This window comes from Lycorma delicatula, chromosome 1 (assembly GCF_047948215.1).
Source record: "Lycorma delicatula isolate Av1 chromosome 1, ASM4794821v1, whole genome shotgun sequence".
NCBI lineage: Eukaryota > Metazoa > Arthropoda > Insecta > Hemiptera > Fulgoridae > Lycorma > Lycorma delicatula.
The window spans coordinates 81,886,914-81,903,087 of NC_134455.1; the positions used below are offsets into that span (position 1 = coordinate 81,886,914).

The 16,174-nt window shown below is 29.8% G+C and overlaps 1 protein-coding gene across 1 annotated transcript in view; it reads left to right on the forward strand.

The window, feature by feature from the left end:
* The window catches only part of LOC142319619 (kinesin-like protein KIF11), a 91,119-nt gene that overhangs the window by 23,788 nt on the left and 51,157 nt on the right, over positions 1–16,174 (forward strand). Inside the window, exons 5-9 of the mRNA XM_075357108.1 lie at positions 3,172–3,329; positions 8,421–8,570; positions 12,383–12,616; positions 13,059–13,251; positions 15,402–15,584. Of these exons, the coding sequence (XP_075213223.1) occupies positions 3,172–3,329; positions 8,421–8,570; positions 12,383–12,616; positions 13,059–13,251; positions 15,402–15,584 (918 nt within the window). The remainder of the gene's footprint in view (positions 1–3,171; positions 3,330–8,420; positions 8,571–12,382; positions 12,617–13,058; positions 13,252–15,401; positions 15,585–16,174) is intronic.

The window sequence follows — 16,174 nt, forward strand, 5'->3', positions numbered from 1 at the left end:
GGTCAAAGTCTCTTTGTGATTGCACAAGTTAGCAAAATTCTTTTTATTTTTATACTTACTTGGAGCACCAGCAGTAAAATAGATGAGTTTTTTAGTGTTCTGATGTATTATATTGATATGGTCTGTTAAATGTTTTTGAAAGCAATAAAATGTTACTGTATCGTGCTTCAAGTGATGACTTAAAATTCAGATACTTTTGTGTTGTAATACATCATTTTCCTTGAAATAGAACACAAAAATATGAACTGTGGCTTTGCTGTTGACCAAATGGAAGCTTTGTATCTCATCTTGAACAAGAAATGAAAAGTTTTGTGCGTAGTCTACCAACACCTAACATTCTTCTTCGCCTAATTCTGATTTTTTCTTTTTGAAAAACAGCAATAAAATGGTGAGTTTCAGTTTTTCCAATTTTTTCACTAATGATTCGAAAAACTTATCTACTCTGAAGAACAGTAAACATCTCTGCCCTTCAACTCATCATACTCTTCGGAAAAGTTGAGCTCGTCAAACACTGACTGCTTACCTGGACATTTGGTGCACACATTCATCATGCAGCTGTAGTTATCCTTGTCCAAACAAAGATGTCTATTAAATCCTTATAATCAACATTAAGTTTGGGACCATTAATCATGAGTTTGATGTTCTGGTGGTGGTGGCCGACACAAACTGTCTGAGTCCTGGATGCACCAGCCAAGATACACCATTTTGGACGAAGTTCACAGAACTTTGATCCTTCAATTTTTTCCTCTGGGTGTTTAGTTTTAAAGGAGATATACAATTCATTTCAATTTATCAGAACAAAGTGCTTTTGCTTATGCATTTTGACACCATCAACACATGTGCTAATACAATCCTTTTTATCAGGACACAGCCTGCTATTATTGTTATCTTCATAAAATAATACAATTTTTTTAATTGTGTCTGCTAATTCTTGTTTTATATCTTTTACCTAATTGCAATAGAATGCCTTGCTCATTAACTAATTCTCTAGTAAGTCTAACCAAATGCTCAGACACATTGAATTGTGATATTATTTTAGATCTGGTTCAAAACTGGGGAAGTAAACTGATAATTTTAACCTTATCTTCTTTAGAAGCAAGAACACATTTTTCTTTTAGTTTTAATTTAAGATCATCATATTCATGTGAAGATGATTGAGCTGGATTTCAATCTTCAGAAACTGTTGAGTCAAAACACAATTCAAGGTTGTTTTTTAATTTTTCAGATACATTATTTATTTTAAATTTTAATGCTGATGGCCTTTAATCCGTGCTTAATTTTTTCAATTTTGATGGAGGTAGTACACCCAAAATGCTACAAGCAGCATCCAATTGTTCAATATTGTGATGTGGGACAATGTATTGCTCCTGGTCTTTGCATTCATATAGTTCTTTGTTCTGCTGAAAAAAAAAAAACTTTCGAACGGTTAACACAAAGAGACTTTTCAGGAGCTAAATTTAAATTTAGAAAATGTGCTCTTTAAGAGCTTGTTGTAATTTTATATGTCTTAAGTTTTCTTAACTGTTTTTTATGAGTTCTAAAAGGGTCAAAACAGAACTGTCCCATACAGGTGACTGAATTTTGACAAACATTTTTTTCATGATATTTACAAACACTGGTAACATCTGAATTAACACGTAAAAAAATAAGTTGTTTGTTTTCATCACTAAATTCACAAATTTTAATGAGTTTTTTTGGCACTGTACCATACACTGTTATATATGACACTTTTCATTCTCATAAATTCCTATGGAACATTGTTCTTCCATTGTTTTATGTGAAATTACTTGAAAATAATGTAAAAATTTAAGCAATTTTAAAATTTGGAATTATAATATTAAGTAAAACTTATAAATTTAATAAACACTTTGAAACACAGGATGAAATTTGAGACACTGTAAAAATGCGAGTAGGTCATTGACTAATTTCAGACTGACCAGTCTGTAACTGCAAAGCTTAAATGATGATGCAACAAGTATAAATGAGCATGTTGCAATATGAATTTTCCTGATGACTTGAAATGACTTCAAGCGCCTGTTATAACATGAACACTGCAGTTGAATGATTCAAACAAGTTTATTTCAACTATAGTAATAAGTATAAAAATATTAAAGTGCCAAGAAGACAGAAACCCCCTTGGAGCACTTATTTTGCGAGTCAAAATTGTATCACTTTAAACAGGTTTTTCATGATTTTTGAGAGGTTATATAACTTTTATTAGTACAATACACAAGAAACTTTTTTATTTGTCATTAAGATCTACAAATACACTGCAAGTTGTGCAAATTTGAGATTTTTATCATCAGCCTTATCAAAGTTGTTAGAAGCCAGAATTTGAATTTAAAAAAAAAAAAATAGTTTCAAAAATTCATAATGATGAAACTATTAACATATACCTACATATAAAAAAATAATTCCAGCTGTGTATGCCATCCCTGCCTCTTAAAAAAAATTACCAAAAGTGAAGTTTCACCATTTTTCATGTTCAACTTAATTGGTAATTTTTTCATAGAAAGTAGTGATAGGTAAATAAACCACTGGACCAGTTTTTTACCTTGAGAAAGTATGAATAAATTGTTTTTTGTTTCATCCTTCCAGAACCAGTAGTTTTTTAGTTATGATTTTTCCCATAAACCCTTACAATCACAAAAATAGTTGTGCACTCCATAACAAAAATGGCTGCCACAGGTAAACTACTTAAATAAAAAATTTAAAAAATATAGTTTTAAGGTCCTGAGACATGTAATAAGTGGGTAAGTTTCAATTTTTTTTGAATTGGTCAAGCCACCACTCTTGGGTCACTTCAAATGGATTGACCCCGCTGATCAAATTAATATTTTCCTGTATTCTCGTTACTAAAAACATTTATTAAGTTGTTGGATTTCTAAAAAATTTAACATTAATGATATTTCTTTTAGCTTTTAAATAATTATACCATTAATTATGATGTAAAATTCTTTTTTATGTAGAAAATATGAATTGTCATTATTGAAATTAAATGAAATGACAAATATGTAATAAGGTTAATTGCTGCCAATTCTGTTTTTTTTTTTTAACATCTTTCACAGATATCTAGTTATACATTATTATATAATTATATTTGTTAAATTAATTTCATAATATTACCTTGACAGATTTTATTGTCATCTGTTATATTCTTAATGGTTACAGGATCCAGATTGCGGCATAATTCCTCGTTGCCTCAGTCAGTTGTTTGATGAATTGCGCCTAGCAGAGCTAAATTTCACTGTTAGGGTATCATTTTTAGAACTCTATAATGAAGAATTGATTGATTTACTTTCATCACCTGATGACAACACAAAACTAAAGTAATTATTGTTGTTTTTTATTATTGTGCAATAGGATTATTTTATTTGATTATATACATTTAAAAGTTTTTTTCTTTGTTGCAAAATGATAAACTATATTTTGTGTAGATGTATAACTGTAGAAAATAATAAATCATTATATTCTGTATGTTGAGTATTCCAGTGATAATTGATGAAATTTATTTGAATAACTAGATTAAAAAAAAAGAAAACCTATCTAATTACTGTTAAATAAGAATAATAATGAACCACAAACAGAAGAAATATTGATTACAGTATGTGCAGCATAAACGTTTGCTGAACATTGCTGCTGCTGCTAATTGAAAAAAAAAAAAACATTAAATGACTTCTACCCAAGTAGAAATTAATTTTCTCTCTTTTAGTGTTCTCACTTTCTTTCTTAAATCAGCAATACAACATGTTATCAAGAAATGTTGAACAGTACTGTTTCAGCTTTTCATCATGTGGTAAAAATGATGTATGTGAGGGATAATATTGCTAGAGATTGTTTTTTAATATATTTATTTATATATTGTTTATTCTATATATAATATATATATATATATATATATATATATATATATATATATATATATATATTATATATATATATATGGTTTATATTTTATCAATTTATATATTGTTTTTAAGAATATTTTTAATATTCTTTTGGGCTATCATTACAAAGAAGTAATTGTTAAAAATGCTAAAAAGTTTTACTATAGTAATGGATTTTCTTTAAATCAATTGAAACTCAGGAATAAAGTAAAATAGATTAAACATTTTAATGTGGTATAAAAGTCAATTTTTCTCGTCCAGTAATTTCTAAGATTAGATCTTAAAATTGTGTTTCTCCTTTTGTGTGAATAGAGTGTAATAAATAATAAATTTTGTACATTAAAATAAAATTATGAAAAAAACTTGTTTGGAAATAATAAAACAATTTAAAAATCTAGCAGAAAAAAGTAAAAAATAAAATGCAAGAAATGATTTGTATTGCAACATACAAATTGGTTTTGGTTATATTGTAAGTGTATTTCTGGGCACATGAACATACCCAATTTGTTTGTAAATTTGCTACTAATTAAAATTCATTTTAATTTAGGTTTATATTCTACAACAGAAAATTATTTATTTTATATTTTTACAGATAAATGGCTGTAATAGCAAATTTTAGTAATGCAGCAAATATTTCTCATATTCTATTATAGTTGATGTAAAATAATGTAAAAAAAAAAGTAATAAGCTCAAGCTGGTGATATCACTGTAGAAATAATTATCTCCAGATAAGAGCCATCAGAGGGTCATTCAATAATTAAAGAGACAAATAGAAACAATAATTATTCAACAATAAAAACTGATTTTCAACATAATCCCCTGCTACATTTAGACACTTGCCCCATCTTTCTGTATGCTCTTATTCCACTAGTAAAGAATTGTTCAACTGTATAATCTAAGCCATTCTTGACACTCATTGTTGCCATGTAAATGTCTTTGAGAGGACCAAACAAAAAAAAATTGTTTGTGTGAGATGAGGACTCATGTACAATCAATGAAATTGATTGTAAATGATGTCCAAATAATCACAATTAATTTAGCCTTTATAATCCCAAAACACCACCGATGGCACTGCTTTACCAGCTAAGATGAAGGTTTCAAATTTTTATCTGGTAGGTGAACTCAGCTGTTTCCATTCCAAACTTTATTTGGATTCTGGCTCAAGATAATGATTTACCTTCAACTTAAAACTGATATTTAAGTAGCGCAAATGTGAATTCAGGAGTTTGTGATTTTTTGTCAAACTGCCTGAACCCATCTTGAAGACAATTTCCAGTAATTCAGCATATCATGGAAAATGAAATAAGACAGTGCCAATATTCCCACTACAAATTTCAGCAATTTCCCAAATTTTTATATGTCTGTTCTAGTGAATAAGATCATTAATGTGATTATACAAAGACTTCCTCTGATCTTCCACTGGAAGTTATAACTAATTCTTTCCATATGATGAAAATCAGTGACACATTTCTTCAGTTTTAGCTGTTTAATCCAATTACAAAAATGTGCATAGGTATGCACTTTTTATCACACTGTTTTAACATCCCAAAGTGAATTTCAGCCAGTTTTATACAGTCACAAAATTAAAATCTTATCATAGCATAGTTTTCTTCCACAGTTCACTTATTGAGCAGAAAATTCAATTTCTATCCCAAGACAACCCCAGATGCAGTATTATACACAGATGGGTCATATGTTTGGTCTACCTGATATTACAAGTGTTTACAATGCTGAACTGCAATGCCTTCAATAAGGTTTTGAATATCATTAACCCAAAATACCATCACATCCTTATTTATAGTGATTCGTGTAGTGCATTCCAGGCTTCAGAAGATTTGTATTCTAAATATCCTACTGTCACCAAAATGCATAATGCAATCGCTGAGTTGAACCATCACAACTCATAAGTGAGCTTCTGTTGGATCGCTAGTCATGTGGGAATCCCAGGTAATGAATGTGCGGATTCTGCTGCTAAAGATGCATGTAGCCAACCATCTTTCACCACTCGTGTTAGTGCTACTGATTTTATTACTAATGTTAAATACATTATTCAAGGGAGGTGTCTGGATTACTACAGTAGATAATAAACTTTGATAAATCAAGGATACTGTACTGCCATGGAGCTCTTCAATCCAGAATAACTATAGAGAAGGGCATACTAATTTCACACATCTGACACCTAAGGAATCAGACAAATGCATCTGTTTGTGTTTGCTATAATTGCCAACTAAAGATACACCACATTCTTGTAGATTCTGTGTGTGTTATGCAGTATTGGGTCATAAATTTAAATTAGGAGCTAATATCCAAGATATTCTTGGAAACAATACGATGATGCTATGGAATATCTTGTTTCTTAAGGCTGTGCATCTGTATTTGACTATTTAATAATTATTGAAATATATTTTCTTGTGTAATATTGTATTGCGTTTGTTCTGGTACACCAGTTTTCTGTTTCAATGAAAATCGCTCACACTTGATCTGTTTGATTTAAACTGTTCAATTAATTTATAAAAATTGCTCATTTAATGCATTTTTTACAATCATTTTTTAACATTTATAAGTGAATGTCAGCCAGTTTTATAGATCAGAAAATCTTATTATGTTCTTCTGCAGTAATGTTTCAAGCAGAGCCGATATTTTGAAATAAACAAAAGAGTTTATAATAATAGTAATTCTTTTCAAATAGCACATTTTCATAGTATTCTGGTTTAAAAAAAAAGTTTTATTTATACCAATTTACAATGGTATAAAAACAATGTTCGTTTACTGTACCTTTTAAATTTTGACACACATATTTTCCCACTCTATCCCAGTTTATATCCTCCATGGAGACAACCCGATAAATTTTAATTATTTATTTATTTATATATATATATATATTATTATTATGCTTTAATGGCCAACATGGGACCACTTAAGTCAATTTTAGCTGGATCTTTTCTGAGAAAAGCGTGTTATTTTACTTTTCCGAGCTGCCCAGTATTTCTTCATCTGTTCAGATCTTGCTTTCTTTTCTTCATCCGTAAACACCCTCTTCGTTGTATTTTGTCGTTTGTCTGTCTTTTGTTTAAATCTAATGCTTTTGTCTTTTAGCTTTGTAATTTTTCCAGTTTTATTCTGTAGGTCAATCAGGGAAATTCCCAATTCTTTCATATCTTCTCTAATTTCTTTGATCCATCCTACTTCTAGCTTTTGGAACCAAAGCTTTTCAATGATATTTCTTGACAGTCTTGTTTCCGGTGTCCTTATGAGATGACCAAAGAAAGAGATTCTTTTTTTCCGCATAGTATCAGTAACAGGCTCTATTTCTCGATACACCACCTCATTTGGCACAATCCACTATTGGCCTTCTTTTTGGTGTTTTTTATTGATACACGTTCTGACAATTCTCCTCTCTATCTCTATTTTCAGAATTTTTTCAATTCGGTTTTTCTGAGTGATTTTGAAAAGGGTCTCGCTTCCGTAGGTGACTACTAGCTGTACTACAGTTTTATAATGTTTAAGTTTTGTTTTAGCAGAAAGGCATTTTTTGTTATATGTTGACCAAGTTAATTTTTGGGATTTAATAATTTTATTTGTCCTGTTTTACCATGTCACTTTTTCATTTAAATTATAAGTTATTATTTCCCCTAGATATTTAAATTGTTTTACTATTTTAATTTTCTGATTGTTTACCGTAATGTGCTCTATTACCAGAGGATCTATGGCCCTTAGTTCAGTTTTTTCGAAAGAGATATGAAGCCCTATCTTTTGTGCTAGGTTTTGAAGGCTCATGATTTGTGTTTTGGCTTCTTGAATATTATTTGCTAAAAGAGCGAGGTCATCTGCAAATCCTAGGCAATTTAGTGTGATGGAATTTTTCTTAGTACCCATTTTTATATTTTTGGGATTTATTTCATACCATTTTCTCATGACAAATTCGAGGGCGCAGTTAAAAAGGAGTGGTGAGAGGCCGTCTCCTTGCCTCAATCCAGTTTTTATGTAGAAGGGTTGAGAGAGTTCACCTCTGAATTTCACTCTGGACTGGGTATTGGTTAAAGTTAATTTTATCATGTTTACGAGTTTAGGGTGAAGGCCCAGGTTTCTCAGAATATTCAGCATGGATGGTCGGTGTATACAATCATAGGCTCTTTTAAATATATATATATAGTTTATTGTTCAAAACTGAATTTTTGTCGCTGAATTTCATACTTAGAAATGGGAAAGGAAATATTTTCACTATTATCATTTATTATGTAATTATAAAATTAATATATCTATAAGTATGGTTTGCCATGTTGAGTTCTTATATTACTTCTATTTCCTCACTTTATATATAACTGGTAGTAATCTTCTAAGAAACTTATGTTTGAATGTAAATTGTTTTACAGCATGCTCCATAGCCACACTTGCTGGAAGATAAAAGAGGAACAGTTTTTATCTATTGTTTAATTCATTTTATCTTATTTTGAAATATGAAAATAAATATACATGTCTGAGGTAGTAACACTAAAGAAAAACTATTTGATTTTGAGTATCACTTTTTTCTAGATTGTTTGAAGATACGGCAAAAAAGGGATCAGTAATAGTAAGTGGACTTGAAGAAGTAGTTGTACAGAATAAAGATGAAGTTTATAAAATACTAGAAAAAGGATCGGCAAAAAGACAAACAGCTGCTACACTTCTTAATGCTCAGTCTAGGTAACATTATACTATAAGATAAGTAGTAATTTTCTTATTTTGTATTTTTTTTTTTGCTAATTTATTTTCTTTTGTTTTATGAAACGGTACTTTATGTAGAATGGAAAAAAATTAAGCTTTATAGTAATCATCTCACGAATGACAAATACTTTATTCAATAATTCTCCTTCTAACAATCAATTGGTAGCAGTTTGATCTAATGTGCTTTATCATTATTAGTGATAAAATATCATTTAAAAGGAAATTAAGATAAGCGTGAAATATAAATGAAAATGTGAGATAGTTTAACTATGTCATCACAATAATGATTTTAATGAAAATATTTAATAAATTTGCAACAAAAATTAATAAAGCAGTTAAATAGTGAAAAAGAAAATATCTCTCTTTACATAGGCAAAAAGACGTTAAAATTTGAAGTAACAAAGTATATCAAAGTAACATAAGAAAGGAGGAGACCTGTGTGTTGTTTGATTAAAAATGTAATATAAATAAAAAAAATATAAAACTTTGTAATTATAACACTTCAAAACTTATCTTCTGGAGTTTATATGAGAAAAGAATGTAATCAGCTAAGCCAGTTTATAAAGTTATAATGTAGTAAACAACAAAAATGGAACCCCTTTTTTTAGATTGGATCATTAGCTGTATGATTTCATACATAGATATAGAGAAGAGAAATCTTATTATTGTAGCTCTGTTTGAAAGCTGCAGTCTTTGTTTTCCAGTAATATTTATTGCCTCCACATTTCTGTATTAAGTACTGTATTTTATTTCTTTTATTACTGCAGATAAAATTCCACTATTCTCTAAATCTGTGATATTTTCCTAACCATCAGGTGATTATTTTTTCTTGTAACTTTTTTTCATGGGACAAAAGTTAGATTAGCAATTAAAACTGTAATAATAAAGACATTTTAACAATTTGTTACAGTAATAAAACAGTACAGAATGCAAGGGTATCAGAGTATATTTTATCCCCTATTCATTGCAGAGCCTGGACATCAGTCCTTTGGTGATGGGCCTTCATAATTATTTGGCAGGTATTTAATATGTTAATGGCGATTATATATTTGTTTTTATTTTTAAGACAGATGTAGTTTGGGATTGCATTCTGGTCCTTTGTGGATTAGGTTTTGAAGTATTTTTTTGGGTTATTCTTTGAGAGAGAAGCAAAATATTGGTGTCATGATGCAGTTCCTCTTTAGCCCATCCACAGAAGGCCTTTCAGTGCTTGTGCCTTTTGGTCTAGTAGGAACGGTCCTATATTCCTCTGTGGATGGAATGCGTCCCCTTTGTGGGGGGGGGCGGGGGGGGGGGAGTTGCACGACTCATTCCATGAAGGGTGTCTGACTAGTATTGGCTGTTACCTAACTGATAATTGTAAGATAAAGGATAGTAAATCTAAATTTTGGAGATTCTTTGTCTTCTTCTTCTTCCTCTTTGTATACCAGCAGTCTAGGGTGGGCTGAGTTCATTGTGTGGGACGGCTTTCTCTTGCATTTTTTGTATTTTTGCCTGACTCCTATGTTTGTTGGTTGGTTGTAAATATTTACAACCATAACTTTAGAAAGACCTGTGCATAGGTCTTTAGATTTAAGAGGGGCATCACAGTAGAAAGTGCAGGTCTCTCTTTATTCTTTCTGTTGGATGGCTGGTATATTTCTACATCTGGTGTCTTCTGATCATCTTTTCTTATTTACTTCTCCTTTGTTGGGATATAGGATTGCAGGGATGGTTTACAGTTAATATTGGATCAGTTTTTTTATGTGCAGCAGAGTGGCAGCAGTTGAATGTTGTTAACAATAATAAAAGCAACTGTCATGCTATAGGACAGGTATCGTCAATTCTGAGTATTCTATGAGTAATTATCCTGTATAGTCATGTTTGTTTTCATTACAGTACATTGTAACATTTTAAATTGTAAATTACCCAGATTACTCTGATATTGTATTAATGTTTTAATTATATTTTGAAATGACAGTAGTAATTCAAAATCGTTTTTAAAGTGTCCCTTGATAAAGATAAAAAGAAAATCTTATAAAGAAAAATTATCACACACAGTAAAGAAAGATATTGCAGTTCTTCAATTAGTTGTGTTTAAATAGTGTTCTGCTTAAGAGTCTCTTTTCATATGTCTGTTATCCTTCTATGTTTTAGTGATTGCAGAGTTACTGTTTGAAGCTATTATTTTTGTTAATTATTAAATCAAAAACTGTTTTACTAATTTTTGTTAGCAGAAATTTTTGTTATTGGATGAAAAACCTAATATAGTTCACGAGTTAGAGTATTTTTTTGGAGATGTTAAGTTAACATCTCCAAAAATTAAAATGCCTAGTTTGTCTATGGACATGAAGTGAAAAAACAGGAAAAAAGATGAAAGCTTTTAACAATGGAAGTAACTGCAAAAAAATTGATGAACCAGAAATGAAGAAAATTGATCAAGCAGTTCTACCGTAGTTTTGGAAAGTGAGGCAAATAAATGACCTAGTAATGTGTTAAAATTCACACCATACAACCAGGGAGAAAATGATCATGGGTAAGTGGGAAAAGGTGTATAGCGAAAAGGGGGGGGGGCATTCTCATTCAAAGAAGTGCTTCAAGATCCTTTTCAGATGGGAGGCATCCATCTCGACCCATTTTCTCAAAAATCAAGTTATCTTTAGCCAGGATAAGAGCAGCATATTACTGAATAGTGTGTCTGTATTGATCAGCTAGTTTCAGATACACACTGCAACTGATTTATTCAGATATTAATGAGGAAATAATAAGAAAAGCTGTTAAAGATAAAGTTCTTTTGTTCATCCCTGGGATTGTGAGGTTGTAAATATCTGTCTGAACTATAAATTGTTGAGTTAAACTCTTGAGAGTCATACAATTTTATCATGATACAATTGTATCATGAATGTGATCGAAGCTTTATTCCTCTATAATATAATCTTATTCATAAAATTTGTTATTCACATAAATTATCATAGATACAGATTTGTAATAGATGGGGGTTAAGACCAAATATGTCTTATCTGATTGTCACTAACCATTTGGCTTATTTTACAGCATCCAGGCAGAAAATGGAGTCCCTTTATAATTCACAGGAAATCCTCTCAGTTGGGACTTAGCAAAGATATACTGGCTGTACAATTGCTGGTATTCTTAGCTTGGACAAACTTACATGAACTGAAAATAAAATAGAGGAAGAACAGATCAGGGGAAAAGAGGTAGAACATGGAGAAAGGACAATTTACCCATATAGGGACCCTGAACATCACCATCAGAGTTAAGAGCCTTAATCTACTTTAGAAGTGTAGTTTTTTTCAAGAATAGGCCGAACTGATTATAGATCATTGATAACTTCCTTAATATATGCTGAAAAATTGCTTATCTTCAGAATATTTGAGGAAAATAATAAATTGGAGAAATAATGGAATAAAATAAGTTTGTTTTCCCTAATTTTTTCTGGTTCTTGTGCAATGAACAGGATATTGTGATAGTGCTCAGTTACATTAATATTTATACACATTCATATTTCAAAGTTTATTGCATTTGATAATGTTTTAAATATTGAGTTTACTGTAATGGATTTTTACTAGATGCTTATTAATACAGTAATGTGCAATTTTTTATTTACTTCGTTTTTTATTTATGCATTATCATTAACATAATGCTGGTTTGAGTAATGTTTTGTTTGTAATAAATTTATTACAGTACCCAAATACTGTGGATTAGTTTGCTAATTAACTTATAGATTAGCATTTCCTACTTCTCTTCTAGGTACATTGTGCACATGTATAAGTTTTTTTTTGTTTTTGTTTCAGTCGGTCACATACAATATTTTCTATATCACTACACATGAGAGAGATGGTTGGTGAAGAAGAACTTTTCAAGACAGGAAAATTAAATCTGGTAGATTTAGCAGGTAGTGAGAATATTGGTCGGTCAGGCTCAGTTGATAAACATGCACGTGAGGCAGGAAGTATAAATCAGTCACTTTTAACACTTGGAAGAGTTATTACAGCTCTTGTTGATCGAAAAAGTCATGTGCCATACAGGTAAATATATTCCTTTTATCAAATAATTTTCTTACATTACATCAATGTTTGTCAAGCTTTGGGGCTTGATAACACTAAATAGGGTGCACAAGCATATCAAAAAGAAAATATTGTTAAAAATATTTATTAATTTACTGAAAGGAAAGCAAAAAAAAATACATTCTAACATGATAAATAATAAAATACACATTTACACTGATATAATACACTTATAAATTGTATCAGTACTAAATTAAAAACAAGTTAAATAATTATTAATTACTCCCTTGGCCAAATATCAATAAATTTACTTATTCTTTGTAATTTATAAGGTTTGTAATTAAGGTCGTAGGAAGAATCTCATTTTAATTGTATGATGTATTGTTTATAACTTTTATTCAACTAAATCTATAAAAAAGGATAATGAAATGAAAATGAAAATTTATATTTCTTTGCTTGTTAGGGAGTCAAAGTTGACAAGATTGTTACAAGATTCTTTAGGTGGCCGGACGAAAACTACAATCATAGCAACTGTCTCACCAGCTTCAATTAATTATGAAGAAACCCTTAGTACTTTGAATTATGCAAGTAGAGCTAAAAAAATTCTGAATAAACCAGAGATGAATCAAAAGCAAACTCAGAGAGCTTTAATAAAGGTATGTTTAACAATTAATAACTACTAAATTATATTGATGTATAGCTGTTTACGCAGAACATTATTGAAGTTATTAGAACTTTTGTTATTAAAAAAATAACTAACTTTTGATTGACATTATTTTACCAGAATTGATGTATAATGACATTTCTTCAATTTCATGAATTTCTCATACCAATTTAAAAGGAAAAGTTACTTGTAAACCATTTTTATTTTCTGACACAAATGTCACAATGGAATGTGTAAATGGACACAATGTCCATTTACATTTGATGATTTAAACTTTCTGCTTGAACCTTTTGAGTTGCTGTCTCGGCCATATACACATCCATATATCTTATTGGCCGTATATGTTTAACATCTATTATCCACAAAGTTGTATACTGACAGACCTAATTAAGTTTTTAGAGGACATATTAGTGAATGTTGCTTCACAGATGATAAGATATTGAAGAAGTTGACTTGCAATTTTTTTTCTCTTCTGCATTAATCAAGATGTACATGAACTGGTATTGTCACGCACTCCTCAGCTATGATCAGTTTTCTTTGGCCTAGACTATTTCTTGATATTGCAGCTTGAAGCACCAACAAAACTTCATAGATGATGCAACATTCATATTGTTTGTTGCTTCTGGAAATAAGCTGGCAGTATTCCTTTAAAATATCATTATAACCTTTAATTTCTGGCATAAGGTGAAGAAGGATGTTTCCACTCTGTTGAATCACTTTATTTTGAGCTGTTAGTTATGCACTCGTGATTCATGTCCAGTGAAAATTCTATAAAACATATACTCTCCTTCTTTTTGTATTGAAAGAGATGTTGAAAGCATAGCCTCATTAGACCATTTTTGTGTTCTTCAGATAGTTGTCTGTACACTTATTGTGATCATACTTTTAAAAAATTGATTCAGTGGGCCTGTAAATCATGATTTTTGAAAGTCACGCATTATATTTGCTAAACTATGAGAACAACTTATTAAAATGGCTATGCTGTCTATAGTTACTCACTGAAAAGTTAGAATTGTCCCTCCACACGCATACTGTTAGCTCTATTCCGATTTGAATGGGACATATGTTGATCTTAGACAAATTATGAGTTATCTTGAACAAGAATATCCTTTATAGAAATCTTTTGTATATAAAAAAACTGCACAATAGCTAGTCACTTTTCTAATATTTAATCTAAACACATTTGATTAATATCAAGGATCAAGATTCATAATCAAGGATTATGCTATAATCTTATGACACCTTTTGAAACTACTATTATTTTCAGTTATCCAAATCAATCTGTGCCCTGTTTATTTATTTCCCTTGGTGTACAGCTTCTTCAAATCTGCTTAAAATAAAGTTGTGTTTTTTATTTAGGTCTCTCGATACATCATCATTTAATTATCTTAGAGTCAGAACATTTTAATACTGAAGCTATTTGTATTTCATCATCAGTTTGTAATACTCTCTTAAATTTAAATTTGATAGTTTTGGACACAAGTTTTACTTGCGCCTAAAACTAAACCTATAAATGTTTCATTTGCTTAAAACTTTTTTTTTCAGATCTGTTTACTTTATTTCACCAACACTTTTAGAGAAGTAAAAAAGCAAGCACTCTTATCAAAACAGTATCTTCCTAAACTGAGGTTATTTAATTTTTACAAAATTATACATTTTGTAAAAAAGGAAAAGTATAGAGTTAGAAAATAAATTCATCATAACTTAGGATCCGGTATTTATGATGTAATAGTGGAATAAGAACATTAAAAAGTATTTAATATTATCAAATAAAAATCTTATCATAAACTTAAAATAAAAAAAATATATATTATTAAGAAGATTACATTAATGATTAGCATTTATTTAAAAATTGTAAATTAATGTTATATAATATGTTTAAACAATGGTATTACGATGTAAATTTTAATTAAAATAAAATTGGGTAACAAGCATTATTCATTATAGAATAAATTATGTTTTGGTAGTATTACTGATAGTATTAGTTTTCTTTATGCATATGTTTAATTTTGCTTTAACTAAGTCATCTATCTATCTAATCTGCAGTCAGTTCTATTAGGTAAAACTGGTAAAAGAAAGGTAAAAGTTTTTTATTAGTATTACTTGATCTTTTTTATAAAAATAATTAATATATTATTTTAGGAATATTCTGATGAACTTGAAAGATTGCGTAAACTTGTAAAAGCATGCAAGAATAAGGAAGGCATCTGCATTCCTGAGGAAAGTTATAATGAAATGGTGCAACAAATTAAGGCTAGTGAAAGAGAAGTAATGGAGAAAATAAATCAAATTCAAGCTATAAAAGAAGAGAAAGATAGATTGGAGGTTTGTGTTATGTTTCTGAAGAATATCTTATCTTATAGTATTAAGCATAAGTTCTATATTGAAACCTGTACTCTCTTAACATCATTAGCTTTTCTTTTTTTGTGAAACTTGTATGCAATTATTTTCAAACTAGATTTCCTCTTTGAAAAATCAGTGAGAAAAAGATTAATTGAAAAAAAGATTATGTACAAGGTCTTTTCAAAAATTAACTACTTTTTTAATTATATACCAACAGATATTTAGTGACGTGTGGTTGGCAGCACACGTGTGTTCCGCATAACCTCTATAACCATATGTTCTTGGATTGTTGATATGTCATTTTGTTATTGTGTTTCTGTTATTTCATTGCAATGTGTTTTAAGTGTTAGTAGCGATTATTGTAATGTGTTTTTTTGGGAGCAATGATACAATGTAAAATTTTGTGTGAAACTGGGGAAAACTTTCACAGAAACTTTTCAGGTTTTGAAACAAGCTTACAGAGATGATGCTCTGCGTTGTACACAATGCTGCGAATGGTTTTAACGATTTAAAAGTAGTTGCCAGTCAATTGAAGATGACCCTCAACCAAGAAGGCCTTTGACTTCAACTGA